The sequence below is a fragment of the Erithacus rubecula genome (assembly GCF_903797595.1).
Source record: "Erithacus rubecula genome assembly, chromosome: 5".
Lineage (NCBI taxonomy): Eukaryota > Metazoa > Chordata > Aves > Passeriformes > Muscicapidae > Erithacus > Erithacus rubecula.
Genome location: NC_136687.1, coordinates 46,634,411 through 46,655,498, shown reverse-complemented (window position 1 = coordinate 46,655,498; position 21,088 = coordinate 46,634,411). Strand labels below are relative to the sequence as shown.

Genomic DNA, 21,088 nt, shown 5'->3' with positions numbered 1-21,088 from the left:
CATAGAAAAACTGCACTCTACCCATGTTATAAAAACTTAACTTCCTGCAGTTTTAGCATATCAAAATTACACATCATATGCTACTCACGTGAACACACTTCATTCAAATTTAATTTGGATACCAGAAGATCGATCACAGGAAGGACAAGTTTGAGCATGATATATCCCCCTGCACAGCTAGATATCATCAAGGCTGATTAGGGTAAGCTGCATTGGCAGCTTACTTTGCAAATTTTCAAGCTAAAAGGTGAAACCTAATAGTTCATACTAAGCAACAAACACTGGAAGCAATCCTCTTAAAAGTGGCAAGACATTGGAAATGACTTTTCAGAATGCAACACAATGCCTGCAAGTATAAAAGCAACAAACACTTCCAAAAGCGAAAACAATGGTGTGCTACATAACATAGAGTGGGCAAATATGCACTGTTACTCAGGACATAAGCCTGTGAGGTAACTTTCTAAGGCAGCTGTGTTTCAGAAGTCAAAAAACTTTCTGTATGATGTCCTCTTGCAAGTCCAAGCGAACCATTTTAGAAGTTTAGTATGAAAGTGTGCCCTCCTTGAAGGAGGCACCTAAACAACAACAAAAAATGGAAAGCCTTGCCTTTCCACTGTCTGCCTCTTCTTATCCTGGGGTGCTTAAACTCAGGTACCATTCTGCTGTGCAAGTTTCTGACATCACTGCATTAAGAAAGACGAAAATACTTGCCATGGATTTTCTGAGCTTCTGGGTCATCCGCACTGATGGCAATTATCTTCCAATCTGTCTCTCCTTCATCAACAAGAGCTAAAACCCCCAAGACCTTCACCTGAACAATCTCACCAGAAGAACGAACCTGAAACAGAATGTAATGCCACAAAGATTTGGAAAACAACACATAGGATTTCTCTTTTACATTAAAAAAATAACAGCTTTACATTTCTGACCAGCAGGCTGTAACAGAATTGTAAGATAGATCTGCAAACCCAGTACACATCTCTTTAGTATTTCAAGCCTTTCTCCCACCATTACTATTCTCCAATCCTCAACTCTCCTGCCAGAACTATTTAAATAATTTTTTTCCTTCCCCTTTTACCCTAGTTCTCCCACACTTTCTTGCTATTTCCTCCAAACTGCAAGTCAGAATTATCTCACAATCATTTTTTAACTCCTTCCTGTCCCTTGACTCTCTACGTTCTGAACTCAGGGTCCTAATTACTGTCTTGCTATTCCTTCCTCTGGACTCCAGTATACATGTATAAACAGACAGCACTTCCCCAGAAATACCAACACAACAATTCTCTGGAATCTTCTCCATACCAGCTAATATTTTTTCTGGATCAATAGAAATTAATCTTTCGTTTCTTACCCCAAATAAAGCCACTTTCACTGAGGTCACCAATTAAATTTCCCCTTACCTAAATAACCTAAGAGATCCCCCTTTCCAACTCCTCCATTTCATAACTCCATTTTTTGATACACAGCATTGCTCCATTCTTTGCCACCTCTAGGTATGCAGAATTTACTTTCAGTGAGCTTAACCTTTCCTTTATACCTACTAATGTTGTTTGCTGCACCTCTTTTTCATCCATCCACTCCATAACTCATAACTCCAACACTGCAGCAGGTTCCTGTATTCTCTAGAAAAGAGGATCTACTTCTGTTTTCACCCATGAGTAAACTCAAATGTACTTCCTTTGTGGGTCTGATTTTGTAATTCTAATGTGCATGATGCTGTCATATTTTCTCATCTTTCAGCAACCTATTCCTAGCTCCAATACTGCTAACAGGGAAAAAAAGAAATAAATCTTTTCCTTCCCCAAAAATCTTAACCTTAACCTCCTTCACCCAAAACTTACTGTCTAGCTACACAACTTCAGGATGTTGTTCTTTTATTTTCCATTTAACCAGTACAAAGACTTCCAAATGCTACTTTCCGCCTTCCTTTTAAAAAATCTACCATTTCCTTACCTATTCTCTCCTCAGATTCTCTATTGATACTTTTGTCAGTCTCTAACATTATTAACACTTTTTTTCTTGCTTTCCATCTGACCTTCTCTTCCAAAAGTTGCTACCAAACTACTAAGTTAACCTTGATAAATTAAATTAATCCTGATAAATACAAACCTTTGAACCTATTTCACAAACGTCAATAGGATCATTATCTCCGCAACATCCGGTAACGTTATCTTTATGGTTTGGATCTTCCCATGTCTGCCAGGGGAAAAGAGAACTATCAGTTACCAGCTAAACTGCATTTATAACTCATCTTACCACTAAATTACAAAGATTAGCAAAACCAACAGTAAAAACCTCAGTTTTCTGAGAACACATTTGCTCAATGGGAAGAGAAAAAACAAACAGCCAGTGGACTGACACTGAGTAACTCAGGACAAGAGACATGAGGATTATTGAGGACGTATTTTTCATGTGTCAATGACTCAACAGATACACTTTACCCAATTGCAGTGATTAAGGCATCAGAGGACTCTGAATATGGATTTTTCTAGTTACTAGTGATAGTGGGATCAAGCTAGGACATCTCATAATTACATTTTTTGTTATATGATATTAACATAAGCTGTTTTCTAAAACATCTAAGCTTTGAGCTAACCACACTCCTACACAGAGATGTGTCAACATCCAGTAAGCTTTTTAAAGATTTTATATTTAGGTAGGAAATATTTCTGAGCCTTTTAAGACATGCACATTCCAAAGGACAGCTAAGAGTTTAAGACCAAAGAGGCAAATTTTAACCTCTGCTCTGAGCACTGCACAAGCAAGGAATCCTAGCCAAGTTATGCTAACTTAATTACTACACAAGTACTTGTTACTTTTACTGCTGAATAATGAGTAACTCATTCTACAGTTGAGAAGCTCTTCTGTTAAGAATTGTGAGTTCAACTAAGTATTGTTGAAAAGATTATAGAAAACTTTCTTCTCCAAGGAAGTACATTACTAGTTTCTACTGTCCGTGATCGTAACTCCATCACAACCTTGCTCTTGAGAACTTGACTGATACTGGAAGGCAAAATGGTAAAATGTATATGCTTAGGTGTTTAGGTAGCAGAATCATTACCAAAAAACTGCTGAAGTGAAATCAAGACAGAATTTTAACTCAGTATTTATTTTTCCAGTACTCTTCACAGAACCAACTAGATTGGATGGAGAAGACCTTGGAGATCATCAAGTCCAAACTGTGATCTAACACCACCTCATTAACTAAATCTTGGCACCAAGTCCCATGTCAATTTTTTTTTAACACCTCCAGGGACAGTGACTCCACCATCTCCCTGGACAGCCCATTCCAACACCCAACTAGTCTTCCTGGAAAATTTTTTTTCTAATGTCTAGCTTAAACTTCTCCTGGCACAGCTTAAGGCTGTGTCCTCTCATCCTTCCAAAGTGCTTTTTATTTAGGGCTGCATTATACCAGTACTTCTCTTCTGCCCAGTCACACCTCTTCACCTCTAGGTTAGAAGGCAGGAACAGTATTGTTCTCTGGACAGCACAGCAACTTCTGCTATGACAGAAAATAGTCTAATATAGTAAAAATCAAAAAATGACAATTATGTTCAGTCCTCCCCAGCTCACCAAGCAGCAAGGGATGCCAAACATTTCTGCTGAGGAAAGTATCCTAAGTCCAAAATAATGCACTTTTTTCAGGAAAATATTCACATTTTCAAATAATTCTGGCTTTACACTAAGGAACATATGAATTTCAAAACTTTAAATGGAATTGCTGGTTTCCAACTAAATCTACTTGGAAACCTTGTCTACTGACACTGCTGACCGGACATGAACTTCTGTATTTGAGCACCTGCCTAGTATCTCCTCTCCAGGGATCAAACACATAAGCAGATTTTTGGGACTCAACTTTTATTGCTTATACAGTTAAGTGCAAAGAAAATAAATTATGCTTTTCAAGCTCCATCATGCTCTTCAGTACTAACTGAAGTCTAATGTGTTGTTCACAGAAATGAAAAAAATTTAAGACTTTTTTATGCTCAAAATTTCAGCCATTAGTTGGGCTTTTTCAAGGCTCAAAGCTTTGAATGTGTCACAATCAGTAAAGTCTCAGAGTTCAGAGAAAAGTTAAGGAAGGCAGTTGAGGTTTAATCTAAAAAAGAACAGCCCTTGTGTTCCTCTTTGCTAAAGATACTAAGAAATCCCAATTAAAAATTAAGTCGCAATACATGAAAATCCTAAATGAGTTTTTAAAGAAATGCCTTATTTAAGCAGAATATATCTACTTGACAATGTATTCTTGAATGACAGACCATGATAGTTTAACACTGTCACTACAGCACAGAGACACAGACTAAAGATTTGAGATTTCTTGATCATTTAACTCATTCCTGAAAACACAGCTCATATTTACTTCCACACCCAAATTCTGATCAGAATTTATGAATACAATAAAGTTCAGCATAAAAAAAGCCTAATTTACAAATGTATCAAAGAGAATCACCCCTCTTGCAGCTGATTTGCATTCAGGCAGTATCCAAGATTTACAAGGCAATTTACACAGAAGACAGAAAACTTTCACCATTACAACAAAAATGTTACCTGTGGGAGGGCACCATAATTCCATATATAACCCTTGTGAGGAAAGATATTTGCCACATATCGAAGCTTGCCTTTCTTTATATCATGTTTAATGGGATTCAACGGCTCCTCAGTGGCAATCTAAGCAGATCGTGAAAAAGGGCGGGGGGTGGGGAGAGGGAGAGAGAAGGAGAATGTTAAAATGGAAAGCAATTCATTCCATATCCGGCCAGTGAGAAAGACCCATCTGGCAGCACATGCTTGTGGTTTGAGGATTATTAAAAATATGATAGCCTCACTCTGAATCTCAAGGGTCATATTCAAAAAGCAGCTTATTAAGGTATTAAATAATGTTGTAAAGTATGCAAGAAAAAAAATGAATCTGGAAGAGAAAGTAATAAATTTCTAAGGAGACTGCAACGGTCAAACATAAAAATTGAAAGTAACTTAAGTCAGAAGCTCTTGCACTTTATAGTATAAGTTCAACAGACATGCAAATGGTGGCACATCTTCTAACAACAGGGCCATTGACAGCCACAGAGGAAATGCTTCATGTTCCTGCCCTTTGTTCCTCACTCTCCAATTGCAAACATCCCTTCTTTCCATCACCTCTCAATACAAAAATGCATTTTCACAAACACAAGCTCCTCACAGTCACCAAATGCCAACTTAATGCAGATCTGGAACAAGTTAAGCTACCATTTGAAGAGGGCATTCTTATTCCTAAAAAAGCACTGACAGAAGAGCTGCACTACAATTTAACAGTGACATTCCCCCTAAAAGCCCATACACAAACCACATACATATAGCCACTGTCTGAGTTACCCACCACAGCTAATTCACACTGTAACCACCTTTTGACAACCCACAGCACAGTCCAACCCATTAGCTTGGCACCTGCTTACAAACATCAATCGAAGTGGCAAAACATTTGTTACAGGCTCAAGTGATTACTCTCAAGTGGTGCAAGACTTCCCTGCAAAAGCACACAGCCCTCAGTCCATACTCATTTTATATCCCTGTCCTTTACCTGAAGCACTGTCACCAAAGCCACACCAAAGGAACTCCACCTTTTTGAACCAAAACAACCTGTCAACAGTATATACTCATTCCAAAAGTAAACCCTCCTGAAAAAGCTAAGATGAAGGTTCACACATTTCTGGCTTCACACTGGATTCCACCTGCTTCTGGTAATAACCTTACAGTGAGGAGCTCAAATATGCCACCTGGGACACAGATAGAAGGGGAGCTCAGCAATGCTTTTTGTTCATGGAAACTGGACAAAGAGGAGCAACTGAGAGTAGTAAGGGAAGAAGCACAGAAAAATGACAAGGCAATGAGTATTGGAGGAAATGTAACAGTGGGTAATATTCATCCTAATGCAAGGCTTAATATCCTGCAGTCTCCACTACATGTGAGGAGAGATCAGCAGACAAAATCTGCTAATAGCAGGTATTAAAGCTTACCATGGTCTGGATGGAAGCACTGGTGGGACACAGTGGCAAGGCAAGATGACTGTCTTAACAATTGATACAGAAAATTTTGAGGATATTAAAATTTAAGTGTTAGGGAACTACATCTAGCCTCTTCCAACAAACCCAAGAAATCTAAAATAAATTATTTCTAAACATAACAGAACAAACTTTTCTACCCTTGACATAATGTGCTGAAAGAAGCAGAAGGAGAGCAACCCGAGCTTTAAGCAGAGTTTAAGTAGCATTGTCAAAGGGATCCCTCTGCAAAAGAGGCTCAGCTGCCACAATAAATCATGAGCTTAAAATAAAGGGAAAATATCTGAGATTACTCTGCTTGAAAAGTGACAGCTGCGATGGCAAACAGTTCTATCATCAGGGAAAAGAGAAAAAATTCTCAAATAACAGGCTAAGGAGGTTCTTTGGTATTATTTTCAATTATTAAAAGAGTTAACACCTCAACCACAAGCTTCCTTAAAAGCATCTGGGAAGCATCCCCAAAATGAATACAAATGTTCTGGACATATCCTGGTGAGATCTGTCATTTCACAAACACTACAGATGATTTTACTGCTTGTAAAACATCTATCTCCCTGCAGGAGTTTATACTTTCAATCAGTGAAGTCCCCAAATATTTTTTTTTGGTCATAAGGAAATGCTCTTTTAGTTGCAACTCCATTTGTCGGGATCTGGTCTAGCACACTATACAGCAGAAATAATGAATTAAATCATCTAAGTGGAATGCTCCATAAGCAAGCAAGAGTTAGTCTAAATGCTGGAAAACATCCTAGAAGTCAGTACTCCAGGACTCTGCTGCAGATATGCATTCTGAAATCAGAGGGCTGTCAAGAAATAGTGCCCACCTGCTTTTCCTGTTTCCACCAAGAAAATAATTAGAAGCTCAACACTTCTTATAATTGCAAGGAAAGCGTATGCAGCACTTCAAACCAATTTTTTAACCAGCTGTAATGTGCAAAGAGCAATACAAACTGTGATTGAACTCTGTCTACTGGAAGCCACGCCCTTCTCATAACTTCCTCAAATATCTAAATAATCAAGGTATTTTTCTTTAATTAACTTTAATTATTTTTTTTTAATTCTTTAATTACCTCCATTTTTGCATTTGTCCAACGAGGCACTTCCACAATCATATTAAATAGGACCTAAACAAAAAAATAGTGAAAATAAATTCCACTTGGCAATTAGTATTTTACAGTAACACAATTTCTCTCCTGTGCATTCAGCAGCAACATACTTCACATTTCTCTGTAACAGCCACTTTTATTTGTACAGTTCCTTTAGTTCATCCATGATTCATCCTTTCCCCACCTCACCTCTTTAAGAACATAGACAACAAAAAGCAATGGAAATACACCTGATGTTTTTTGTTCCCATGTCATTATCAACCTTCAAAAAATGTTTAGAATGTCCATGGAATGGCTTGCCACAAGGCAGTGGTTCACTCTACAAGTCAAAGAGGATTCAATATTTCTATAAGACAGTTAGCTTCCCTTCAGCAGTGAAAAGGACAATGTTTTGGGTTTTTTCCCCTCAAGGATTTATTCTTTTAGGCCCTCCTCTTTTGCCTTACTATTTTTTAAAAATTTATGCAAATGATTCTCAGTCACATCTGGTTCAAAGTGAGCCAATACTAATCCAAAAGTGATGGCAAAGGAAGGACACGGACACAGACACTTCACATCTGTGTTAGAAAGTGAAAGTTTTTAATAAGGCAGTGTGGGAGGAAAAAAACCCAATAAATATGTAAACTTTCATGTTTTTAGAAGAAAAATAAACAGTATACACCTTCTTACTGAGGAGGTTAAAGCAACATTTTTCAAAGAGAAAAATTCTGTGTAACTGCCATAAGATTTCCTCTTATGAAACTTAGTTAAGGAGTAGAGTACTCTACAAGGAGTAGAGTATTATTGAATTGGGTAACTAGAACAAACCACCAAGCAAGGTCTACAACCTGTTTTAGACTACTACAATAACCTCAAATTATCACACTGCCTGGGACATCTCCTCACAGCCAAGGAAAGCTCACATTGGTATTAGCAATCACAACAGGTTAGGAAAGACAGAATATGCTTTTACAGATATTTGTAAGAAAATAATATGAAGTTGAACCAAATGAAGGCTTGCACTGACTCTTTAACTACACCACAAACAGGGCTCCAGTGAACCCTCAAGTATTTGTATTTCTTCTCCTTGTATCCTGCAGCTGCAACAAACAAATAGCATTTCCAGGGTCAATGTTACAGTCTGATTAAAGTAATTCCAATGGTTTTCTATGACCACCTCCTCCCAAACAAATCTGGAATGTGGAAAGCAAGAAAGTAAAGGAAAATCCCAACTGTCATCCAGAATTTCTACTATGTGATCATAATCTGTGCACAATATTGACAGCCAATTCCCAATAAATTTAAACTATGTTTGCCATCCATAAATATTGTGCCCATACTGCAGTCAGTGGCATGTCAGATGGAATCACTTCTCTCAATCAGGTCATGTCCAAATAAAAAAATATTTAAAAAAGAGAAAAAAAGGAGAAAGGTTTCAGTTAAGTCTCAGTTTCATAAAATACACCTTATGCATACAAGAACAGTTGAAACATAAGTAAAGAGGGCTCAAAAATGTCAACACCGAGCAAGCAGATAGAACAAAGTAACACACATGCAAGAGCAGGTAAGAGAAGGGTTGGAAGAGAGCCAAGTAAAGGCTGCACATCCATCTGGGAAACACTCGGAAAAGAGAAATGCACAGTATGAAAGCCAGTGCTGACAAGAAACTCTTAGGGAACTGCCAAGCAGGTCAAATAATTGCTCTGACTGGTAGCTACAGGCAGAAAACTTACTAACTACTGGAATTATAGAAGAGGTCTTTCACTTCAACACAATCTTTTATTTTTGTTGTTTAGATGCTGCCATATGCTTTCCTGACCATTTAGAATGCAAAGGGTTCAGCAGCCTCTATGCTTGGTTTTGAGCTTTTAATTAGTCAACAGTTAGTCAAGGCCTTCACCAAATCAACTGTCAGGGCTGGACTACACTGGACTGAAATAAATGCAATGCTGCTATCAAAAAACATAATAAAACCACTTGGATTCAACTCAGCTTGAATACCAGGCCCTCATAATTTGTGGTATCAGTGAATTGTCAAAAGTCTTAAATGTGACAGCCTGACAGATTAATCTGTATGGAAAAAAAAAAAAAAAAAAAAAAAAAAAAAAAAAAAAAAAAAAAAAAAAAAGCAAAATGCAACAAGCATTTACAAAAGATTAATGACTTCATTCATTGTTCACATTTAAAAATAAAAAGTTTTATTTATAGGGCAATCAAATTTTCACAGTGGTAAGACTAGATTCACTTGTGTGGAAAGCAGAGCACATACTAGATATTTTGACAGATTGAACTAGGCTACCTAGTTTTTTAGGATTTTTTTCCTCCTCTTTCTTGTTTTCCTCCTAGACTAAGTATCACACAGGAATGTTTCCATCACTCTTTTTTTTTCCCAGACCAAGCATCTATTCTTTATAACCACTTGCAAGTTGTCCCCTATCCCTTGCTGAAAACTGTCCCTGCCTCAGTTGAAAACAAATGTAGCTGTCAGACACCACCTGTCTTCACAGATTACCATCTGCATGTGTCATTCAGTGGTTAGTTTTGGCTGGTGAATGCATCTGGTAATTGATTTTTTTATCTTAAATCAGTAAAAGAAAAAATTCCACCTCACCAACCCACTAAGTAAGCATTTCTATCCCCTCAAGCAATGGCAAGACTGTTTCATCAGCCCATTTGACACACCTTCAAATCACAGAAAAAAAGATGTCTCTTTAAACAAAAACTATTGCTTGCAAAGTTTACCATTTAACTGCCTTAGTACAACAGCAGTCAACTGGCCTGCCTGTGAGATCACTGCAGTCCAAATTTAACCCAGCTCTGCAAGTGCCTCATGTAGAAGTGACTCCTTAAGAGCTGACTGTGCAACAGGCCAGAAGGAGGAGTTCCTCCAGGCAGCCTCATGTAAACTCTGCTGGCTGACAGCCTCCTCAGGACATTATTGCTGGAGCATGGAAGAAAAGAGAGAACTGTCCTAGATTCAGAAAAAGGGACAGAATCCATCTGCTAGGAAAAGGGAGCTGAAGAGCCCAGAAGAACACTCAACCCAGGGTATTACATAGCTTGTTTGACTTTAGGTCACTGTGAACACCAGACAGATATTTGTACTCAAACTCTATTGTACCTTGAAGAGGTGATGGGGGCAGGGGAGGCGTGGAATCTATTTGCTCAACACAGAGAAGTCAAAAGTACATTTCCTAATTCCTACAACTGCATAAGAATCAGCAGAAAATTACATCAGTAAGAACAACCAGTATGTCTAAACGACACCCTTCATTTCCTAAGAACTACACCCTAAGCAGATTACATGGAAACTCATGTACGTTGTAACTGTTTGCTTTATTGGGGTGTTGTCTTCAACACTTCTTGGCACCTTACTGCATTCCATTTCAGCTGAACATAATTTTTAATGTATCTTGATACAGTTTTTACGGAGACAAGCAAAAAATTCTTTCACACACAAAACAGAAACAGTTTTTGGTTTCTGAAATTTAAAAAAAAGCCACAGAAAGATAAAAAGATATACAAAAATACTTCAGCACATTTGTACAGCAAGTACTGAGCAAAGCAAGGAAAATACAGACTGTTATACCCAGGTAAACTGTTAGTCATCATTCTCTCCTCTAAGACCGATGGCCAAAAAAAACCAACTAGTTCTGGCTGTACAGATTCTTACAGAAAATAACTCATTTTGATCTGGGGTTGTTTTTAGAAACCTGAGTATCAAAAGAAAAAAAAAAAATTCATGACCTTTCTGATGCCTGCCTTTCTGGACTGCCCTATATCCCTCTCAAAACCAATTCTTCCTTACCTAACCTTCCCTTTCTTGTTCAACTAGCTTCTTTCCCAGTCATTCCAAAGTTCCTTATTTCATACACTTGAGGGAAGGGGTATGAATAGGTATGATTTTAATCGAGGGTTGCTACCCTTAATGCTCAGCTTTGAAGGTTCAGATAATTTGGAGTAGAAGTGGAGTAACCTCTACAGATTGCAACTTGCCATCAGCATGCATGATATGCTAAAGCTTAAAAGTTACTTCAGTAGTTTTTATAGTAGAATGCTTAAAAAAATCTAAAAGCACCAGAGGCAGCATTTGCGAACTGCTGACTACGACATAGAGAAGTTTTGAGTCCAGAAGAAAGAGAGAAGAAAAAGCAGCTACCATTTCCATTTTTTCCTGTCTGCTCATTTGCAATCTGGCAGGGATTCTCATCAGCCATCAAGTGAACATGGCAGTATGCACCTGAGGACTAACAAGAATGAAAATCATAAGCTGCAGTCTAGCAGTAGTGTGAACAAAGGGTGACATTAAAAAAGGAAGAAAGAAAGTAAAAGAAAAAAAAGAGGGAGGTAAAGGAGAAGCTAAATATGGATTGTCATGAAATATATCCAGAAATAAATGGTGTGGGACTTCCTTATAACATGGCTACTCATTTTATAAACATTCTCAATGTAACACTTGCTATAAGGTATTTGCCAATTGAAACAACAAACCAGATGCCAGTAACATCTGGACACCAAAAATAAAGTGGAACTTCTCCAATATAAATTAACATGCCACACAGCAAAAGAGGAATGCAATGTCCAACACAAGCACAGAGTGTCTGAAGTCTCTTCAGTGTCCTTCCCTCCTGTTATACTGGAAAGGGAATAATGAACACTACGTAGATACAGAAAGGTTTTACACACTGGTGTCAAACATGTTCTCTGACAAATCAGTTACAGGACACATTCACATCCAAAACTATGCAGTGTACAACCCTGACGTGGATAAATATGAAACACTGGCTTTCTCAAGTTTAGGGACCATTTATTTGAAGTAAAGTGGAATCAAATAATTGATGCAACTTTCTCAGTAAAACAACAATACTCTGGGTAGATTTCAACTGGACTGATGATGAGTGAAGATTACTCCTAGTCTCAGCATTTGTTCATCTGCAGGAACACAAGGCAAGGCTGCACCTAATGGACACATCCATAGCAAAAGTCTGGGCAAGTTCAAGCACCAGGGTGAAAGATTCACTGAGAGCCTAAAATTTGGAACACAAATCCCTGACCACATAATCGACACGCTGTAGCCCAAGTTACATATATGAAAACCTGTCTAGCATCACCAAGGACAGCTACAGAGACTGTAATTAAGGCAGAATACAAAGCCAGCACAAAGTGTACACCTGTTCTGCACAGAAAATGACAACAGCCTCTCTTTCCTTAGGAAGCATACCAACTTTACCAAATGACATCTCTGACACCAGTTCTGAACACTGCTGGAAGCTCAAGGTCCTCTATCAGATCACCTATGCAGACTCCATGACCACTCTGATGACCCCTTAAATCTCACCTGACTAGTCAATTTATCAGAACTTTCTGGCTCACAGAAGCATCTCAGCTTAAGTCCCCCAAGGGCATCCCAGCACTGTGCAATCTACAGGACACAACCAAACAAAAGCTGTCTTGTTCTTCTTCCTTTTTATTTTTTTTTTTCAAATGCTTTTATGGATCTCTCTGCAAGTTAGAGGACTATAACCTCTACATGCTTGGACGAACTCCTTACCAGGGCCAACATATGAAATACTGTATTTCAAGAACACCTGAGTCCTCTGAATGACACCACATGTGAATACTTCTCCAACGATATACAATGACAAGTAGATTAGAAACCCTTTCACTACAGCAGGGAACAACACACTGCATTTACCTTGAAAAGAAAATGATGACCTCTTCAAACCTTCTTCCTGCCAGACAAGGAAGACCACAGTCAAGAGTCAGACTATGACAGTTTTGACTGCAACCCTAGTGAAAACATCCGCTTTTCCAGAGATGTGAAACTTTTGAAACCTGTCACAGAGACTTACTTGGGCAGAAGTGGATTCCAAGTGCTTGCAATGCTTAAGGCAATGCATGGGTTCTGACTGCAAGCTGTTAATAATTTTAAGACTGGAGGTGAGTATTACTTCTTTCAGCACGATTTCTACCTCAAAGCAACTTCTTTCTTGTCCTCAAACAGCAAAAACAATCGGCAAAAGCAAAAAGGTCACTTGTCAGCAGTGTCTGCAAAGCCAAATTTATCTGCGATTTGGGAAGGTCTAAAACATTACAAGAAATGGTTGAACAAGTGAAAACAGTCAATATAGAAACACAACAGTGTTTCCCTTAGAAACTACAAACTGAGACTGCAAAACAGCTGACACAGACTTGTAGGATGTGCGTTCTCTACAAACATTGAAAGCTGAAACTCCTCTACTTTGAGACCTTCTTTTCTGGCATCAGGAACACCAAGGACAATTTAAAGTAGATTAGACTGACTAAAGAGACTTGCAAAATTATCTTCATAATTTTTTCCATAGTTAGACTGCAATCTGATAAACACCAGCTCAGCATATTTTAACTAGCTTAATTTAATTTAACTCTAAAGAGGGCTTGCTCTTGTCCAGAGTAACAAACAACTGCCACTCTAAAAGTCTAAGTTCCAAATATGCATTTCCAGAGCAAGAAGAACTATCCCTTTCAAATTCCAGTCAAATTCAGTGCAAGGATCAACTGAGTAACAGTAGCAACAGCAGCCTTTGCATTCCTAGACAAGAACAAGGAGTCCAGGGCTTCAAAGTGTTTCTGAAATTAGTACTTGACATTACATTCCTCATTTTCCCTTTACTCCTTGACTAAGCTACGCTTTCCCTGCATACAAGGATGTGTCTCTCATCAGGCAAGTTGAGGAGAGCTGCTGAAGGGCACAGTGTAAGAAGAAACTGCTTTCCTGAACACAAAGATCCCCCTGTTTTCTCTCTCCTCCCCAAATCCCAAAGATCATGATGAAATAGGTGTTCTCACATTTCACTATCTAAGTAAAGACCAAGCATGTTCAGGAAGCTTATAGCCTGCACATCTATTTGTCTAACTGTATCAAAAGCCTGCTAGGATTGAAATGCACATTCGCCTTTGCTCATTTTCTGCGCTTCTATTAAACCAGAGTCCAGGGTGCAGAAATGATGTGAAGCAGCTCTGGAGGCTACACTGGCCAAGGAAGCAAGAGATGCTCAGCCTCACTGGCATTTTGCCCCCCTTTCCATAGGCTACTAGAAACATGGTTTTCAACAAACTACCACGCTTCTCACAGCACAGACAAATGCAGTTTTGAGCAGTTTCAGATGCTGTATGAAATATCTTTGCACCAGTCAGTATTTATAAGCAGCTAAGACACAGAATACTTGACCTGCCAGCAGGAGCTGTAAATAAGAATGTCTCAAGACTATGATTTTCGATAAAAGTCTACTGGCACATACTTGTTCTCCTGAACAATTCCTCTTTCAGGCATGATTCTACATCTACTAAACAGTACCTAAACAAGCATCAAGCTACAGGAAATCTAAAAAGCATTACTTAGGCATTGTAGCTTGAATGAACGACAGAGAAGAGAGAGAGGAAACACAGTGCAGGATTGTGTGGGGACTGTTGTACAGCACAAGCACCAGTGAACCACACACTGGCTGCAAACCTATGAGAACCCAGACAGTTAGGACAGTTTTTTCACATCGGATGGATAGCTACAGTTTTGCAATACGACTGGCCAAACAGATGGAAGATAAGGGCTGGAACACACATCCGCCCACCCACATATCATGGCCTTAAAGCATAGTTTGGCTCTTTTTTTTTTTTTTCCTATCGCATTCTTTTACTAAGTTTTAGATGAACCTATGCCAGGCAAAGCACAGCAAAAAACGCTATATTTTGGAAAAGACAATTGCATAAACAAATCTTGTTTCACAGAAAAAGCCTGAGCAGATCTTCCATGTTTTCTAGGCTTCTATTAGCCTTAAGTTCAGTGCTGGATAATGCTGAAACATTAGCAGATATTCTCCCTTTGGGTTATTCTCCCTTTGGGCTTCCCAGCTGAGTATAGAAAACAACACAACCTCAGTTCTAAAAAACAGATACTCGGTATCATTTCTGCCCTAACATAGTTAGACTTTTGAAGTTCTGTATATAAACCAAAGATTATCCACAGTCAGAGAATAATGCATATTTCATTAAGGGAGGTTTTATTGCAAATATTTCTGAATGCAATAGCAAAAAAAGATAATATATCTACACTGCAAACAGTCGTAACAAACCTTTGTTAGACTGGTAGAAGTGTTTGGCTTTGAGAACATCTTGATGAATCCATTCAAAGAAGAGAATATTAAATCCCTGTAAGTCTTCTAAAAGACTTGCATTTAAAAATATGTCAGCTATATTCAGTGACAGCAAGTTCACTCTGCAGAAAAGTGATGGAAGGAAATAGAGGAAATAGTTGAAAAAAAAAAAACAAAACAAGAAAAATAACTTAGCAGTACCTCAGATCCAGTAGTCTTTGACCTCTTTGCAGGAATTTCTTTATCCTACAGGGAAAGAGCAAATTAAAGAATTATATAAAGAACACTAGAGAGCAACACTGTATTTACATAAATACAGGCAACAGCACTTCAAAATGCAATTGAAACATCCCTTTGTGAGCACAAAGGTCTAAACTATAACTTTAAAAAGTAAGTACTCAGTTCTGTTTCATTGTGAAATTCTAACCTTCAAGACATTAATAAAGGAAGATAAAAAAAATGTACAAGGACACATCTACTTTCTCCCAGCTACCAAGAAATTGAAGCAGCAATTTGGGTCTGTACTCAACTGATTAAAAACAGTCATCCTTCTGTACAGCTGAAGATGACAAAAACCAATCCAAAATAAACAAAACCAGCATGAAAACAAGGGTACATTGATCTATCATAAAGTCCATAAATCTTACACAACAGGATGGAAAGACTCTAACATACAAGTCCTTAAGTCATCCTCTTACAAACAAAGCAAAATTAACAGAGATCTTAACCATTACTTCCCTTCTTGCTCACCCTTAAGGCCCTATATTGGATGGAATTATTTCACACCTAAATGAAAGTCTCTCCACACTGATTAGATACTGCTGTACTCTATTTTAACCTACTGACAAAATCACAGGCTATAAGCTACTCCCACAAACTTTAACTCTAGATGCAGGGAGAGCAAGGCCTCCAGACAACATGTAATAAACGCTGCTTTTCCAGCAATAGCATGGACTGAACATGGCATCTTAGTAACGCCACTCTGAATGACCTGCCTCTCCTACTGATGAACACTTGAGTCTGCTGATCAAAAAGGTTTCGTTCAGATTTTTAATCTCTTGGATTTAATAATTCAAGAGATTGGTTCATCAGTTCAGGAGTCTCCATCTGAACACGGTCAAACTACTGACCTTTCGCACCACTTGTATCACCCACAGAGACTCGGCAACAAAACAAGAAAACGACTAAAACTCCCCCAGCCTGTTTGTGTCACAAGCACCCTGTGATAAGCAAACCTCAGCCTAAACCAAAGACTGGCAGTTCTCCCATCAGTGACAGACTAAACAGCCGTTTCATTATTGCTGTAATGAAACCCCAGGGAGGGTGGCTAACAAGACGTGACAGTGCTCAGCTGCACCTCGTGCACTGCGAATCTCCAAAGGTGTGATTACCACTTCTCTCCTGGGCTTTGCTGCTGGCTTCCAATTCTAATGCTCCTTTTGGGAATTAAAGACATACACCATAAGTTATGCAAGTGTGTGCTGTACATCCATGACAAAGAAATGTACACTTTTAATGGCAGGGGTAGGAAACTGCTAATTCAAAAACAGTAACAGCAGAAAATTAATTCAAGCACACATAAGCACAAACCTAAACACAGAGAATTATCACAACATGAGGGTTCTCCTGCCCTCAATCACTTAGAGACTTAAAGAGACACCTAGGCTTGTATAAACAGCAATCCTTATGTTTCACTACAAGTTACTAAACTCAGCAGAGAATATTTGGTGTAGTCATTGTGCCTGTATTACATAATGCATCAGTCTGGGTTAGAGTGATCCTTTCTGGCATTATTTCTCTGTTGGTTACCAAGAAAAAAAAGCTTTTAAAACCCATACTTTTATTTAAAGAACACCAACAAAACTATTAGCATTTTAAAATTAATTACATTTCAAGGCATAAAAACATACCTCCTTAGGTCCAGCAAATAGGGGAATGTCATGGAATGGGGAAATATATTTACCATCTGCATTCTCTGAAAGACAAAACGAAGTAGCATGGCAAACCTAAAGATATGGCATAAGATGTTGGTGTTGCTAAGCATCACACAATACAGAAATGTATATATGCTATGATTGTGCATCAGTTAAACTTTTTCTCAAGTTTAATTTCAAGTACATACCTAGATGAAGGACAAGGAATTTGATTGTTTTGACAAGGATTCATTAGAATCACAGTTATTGCTTTAGCATTCAACACTGTGCTTCTCTTCTACCTGATAATACAAGCTATAGAAGGATGAGAAGATTATTTCATTCTTTTCTACTCCCTGGCCACACATAGCCATTAACAAATTTAAAAAAACCAAACCCAAAGAAACCTTATTTCCATCAGCAGTAAGTGAATTCATCTGGGTTTCTAGCAATGTTGCCCCCATGATTGCACTGTGTTTCTAATAAACCGAATTTCATGAGCCCCCAAGGTAACAGGCCAAAGTCTGATCAAGAGTAAGTGAGGGATGGGATAATTGCTCTATGCCCTTGATATGAAACACCACAACTTGAAACCAGCAGAAATTGATGTTAGCTTAATGGGGGCCCAATCTGCACCTCAGCCTTGCTCTCATTCTAGAAAGAAACTAATTTCATTGGAGTGTATGCTTGTTTTTCAAGTCCAAGTATCACATCAAAATAGTGCAAACACTTATTCAAACCCCAAGGAATTTCTCCTCTGCTAGCACCCATATTCACAGAAAAGGAAAAAGTAGACAAGGCACCTCACTTAACTTTGGACTTTTGACAACCTCAGCAAGGAAGAGTCAATGGAGTTGATTTGCAATTCCCAGATTTTTTTGCAACTTCCCAGACGCCCCTCCCAAATAAAACGAAGTTTGGAGGTAGGCTGTTTATTCCCACCAAATAAAGCGACTTTCTCTAGACGATCTCCTGCGCTGGCAGCCCCATGAATGAGCACAAGGGAGCTCTGGCAGTGCTGCCAAGCGGGCACACGCCGCCTCCGCTTCTCCCACACCAGCAGACGTCAGACTCCACTCTAAGCCAATGGACCAGAAACGTACAAACCCGCTGCGATAGGACAGGCACACAAACAAGACAACACTGTTACGAAAATGCGCAATACTGAACACGGCGCACCCTCCGCTGTCGCCGGGTCTTGAGACACCTCCTGGAGCACTGCCCGTGCCCCCGCACTGCCACTCGCTGTCCCCGCTCGGGGCTGGACCCCACGCTTTGGGTGTCAGCCTCCCGCCTCGGTGACGTGTCTGGTGGGAGGGAGAGCCGCCCTGGCCACAAGGGACTGGGCTGTCACACCGCAGAGCCTCTCTCACGGCTGTCCCCGGGTGCCACAGGCCCCGGCGGCCCGGCCGCCGCTACACGGCACCGCTTCACCCCCGCCGCCCTCCGGGGCTCAGCAAGGGCACGGCTGGGCTGGGGCTGAGCAGGCCCAGCATGCTCTCCAAAAGCCGGGATGTCTACAGCATCCGCCCTCATTCTCTACAAAAACACTGCTCTCCCCCCGCAGCGGTGGGAAGGCTCGGAGGGAACACCTCAGCCAGGCCGAGGAGCCTCCGCGGAGCGGGGAGCCGCCGCCGCCACCTCTCCCCCTCCGTGCGCCCCGCGGGACGGGGCAGGAAGGGGTTTATAGAGCCCGGGGACTGCTACTTACTAAAGTAGAGGCGGTAATCGGGCGAGTTGGGCCGGCCCCGCTGTTCCGTGCTGTAGCGGGACATGGCGCCCAGGCGCCCCCACCCCCGCGCCGCCAGCAGCAGCCGCCACAGCCCCGGCGGCGCTCGCATGATGGCGGCGGCCGCGCGCCGCCTCCCTCCCCTTCCTGCGGCCGCCGCGCCGCGCCGCGCCGGGCCTGCCCCGCCTGCTGCGGAGAGAGGGCAGAGAGCGGAGAGAGCGGAGAGAGGGGCCGCCCGGCCTGCACGGGCAGCTCCGCCGGGCTGGCATTCATAGCAACGAAAGGCAGCCCCTCCTCGAGGTGCCGGTGACCCCAGCGGGAGGCAGGCAGGCTCGGCAAGCCCGGGTGTAGCCAGGCTGAGGTGCTCACAGCCACCAGCATGGGGATGCCAAGAGGATGGAGAGAGGCTCTTGTGCTTCTGCCAAGTAGGACTTGAGGGAGTGGGCAGAAACTGACTGACAGGAACTTCCACCTCAACATGAGGAAGAACTTTGTTACTGTGCAGGTGACTGGGCACTGGAATACATTGCCCAGAGAGGCTGTGGGGTCTGTAAAAGGAGATACTCGAGAGCCCTCGGGCACATCCTGCACCATGTGCTGACCCTGCCTGAGCCGGTTGGACCAGATGAGCTGCTGCCTGCCCTTCCAACCTGACCAATTCTGTGAAAAGTGTGGATGCAAAATTAGGGGTGATGGTTCCAAGGGTTGCTATCCTTACCTGAGGGTCACGGCAGAATGAAGATCCTACCCTCCTGCTCCCTTGGCAGGGAAATACTAGTTTATTGGCACACATTTTTATGTCACCCAAGCCACTCTGTGTCTGCGCTGCTTATTGCTGGGCTGTTTGCATGGGTTCCCAATCAGAGAGAAATTTTTATATTGTACCCTGCTGATACTTCAGTTAGATTCTGTATTCATCTTGTGTTGGTTTTAAAGCTTAATAGCTCTCCATATGATCTGATTCCTTTGAATTCCCTTTTCATTGATCCTTGAGGATGATTTCAAATTAATTTCCTCTGTCAATAATGATGGTAGTTCTTGAAGTAGTGCTTCTTTTTTGTGGTTCTTTCAAAGATTCCCTGTAAAGGAGCGAATACCACTATTTGCATTTCATTGATGGAGAAACTGAGGCAGAATAACTTTTGTTGCATTATGACTCTTAAATCCCAAGGCAATGATCTTGTGTATTCATCTTGAAAGGTGGTCAATCAATGTTAACTCTAATTCGAGTTACCCTGAATGATTTCTGCAGGATAACTCTGTGTTATCCTCATTATTTTATACATTATTTTGAATGTTATTGGAATTATTTATTAGCAGCAGAAAGGCTAAGTCAGTATCTTCCTTCAGATTTAAACAGCATATAACTACTTCTCATTATTTGTTCTGTCTACTACTTTGGTAGATCAAGCTTCAAAAGAGTCAGGATTGTCTGCTCAGTGTGTGTAGCAAGGGTGCAGAATTACTTTACACTAGGGCAGGAGATTTTCATGATGGCCTCATTACTGTTCCCCATGTACTCTTCTGAAATGTGTCAGTTGGTGCTCTGGATCTTTGGTGGAGCTAGTATTCTAGTGTGTGGATTTCCCATTACAAGAACACTCTGGGGGAAAACAAAGCTATGGTCTCCTCTGATTTGTGCCACTGCTTGCTGTATATGTGACAATAGACATCTCCAGGAGAACAGAGAGGCAATTTTGCAGGGCCATTTCCCACTTCTGCAGAAACTACAAAATAATACTTCATATTTCAGCAGAGGAGCTGGCATCTGAGTTCATCAAATGCAAGGTTTTCAGGGGTAATCCCCTGAACTGAACATGTGGGAGTGAAATTCTTCATAGAATCACAGACCTGGGGGGAAGGGTCCTTAAAGATCATGTAGTTCCCCCCTGCCATGGACAGGGACACGTTTCACTATACCAGGTTGCTCAGAGCTCCATCCAACCTGGAAATGAGCAATTCCAGGGATAGGGCATCCATAGCCTCTCTGGGCCACTTGTTCCTGTGTCTCACCACCCTCACAGTAAAGTTCTTTTTTGTATCTAATCCTAGACATACTCTCTTTCAGTCTGAAGCCCTTGTCTCATCACTATATACTCTTGTAAGAAGTCCATCTCTATCTTTCTTCTAGGCTCCCCTCAGATACCAGCAGGTCTCTGCAATTCTAAATTTTTAAAGTTTTTCTACAGGA

At 40.5% G+C, this 21,088-nt stretch overlaps 1 protein-coding gene across 1 annotated transcript in view; it reads right to left on the bottom strand.

Annotated features, from left to right (window-relative positions):
• Nucleotides 1-19,057, bottom strand: part of PPA2 (inorganic pyrophosphatase 2) — a 34,926-nt gene extending 15,869 nt beyond the window's left edge. Inside the window, exons 1-7 of the mRNA XM_079306772.1 lie at nt 18,880-19,057; nt 17,166-17,230; nt 15,457-15,501; nt 7,112-7,165; nt 4,552-4,671; nt 2,110-2,196; nt 712-838 (exon numbers count right to left, since the gene is read on the bottom strand). Coding sequence (XP_079162898.1) covers nt 712-838; nt 2,110-2,196; nt 4,552-4,671; nt 7,112-7,165; nt 15,457-15,501; nt 17,166-17,230; nt 18,880-19,009 — 628 coding nt within the window. The 5' untranslated portion in view covers nt 19,010-19,057. The remainder of the gene's footprint in view (nt 1-711; nt 839-2,109; nt 2,197-4,551; nt 4,672-7,111; nt 7,166-15,456; nt 15,502-17,165; nt 17,231-18,879) is intronic.
• Nucleotides 19,058-21,088: the final 2,031 nt, after the last annotated feature.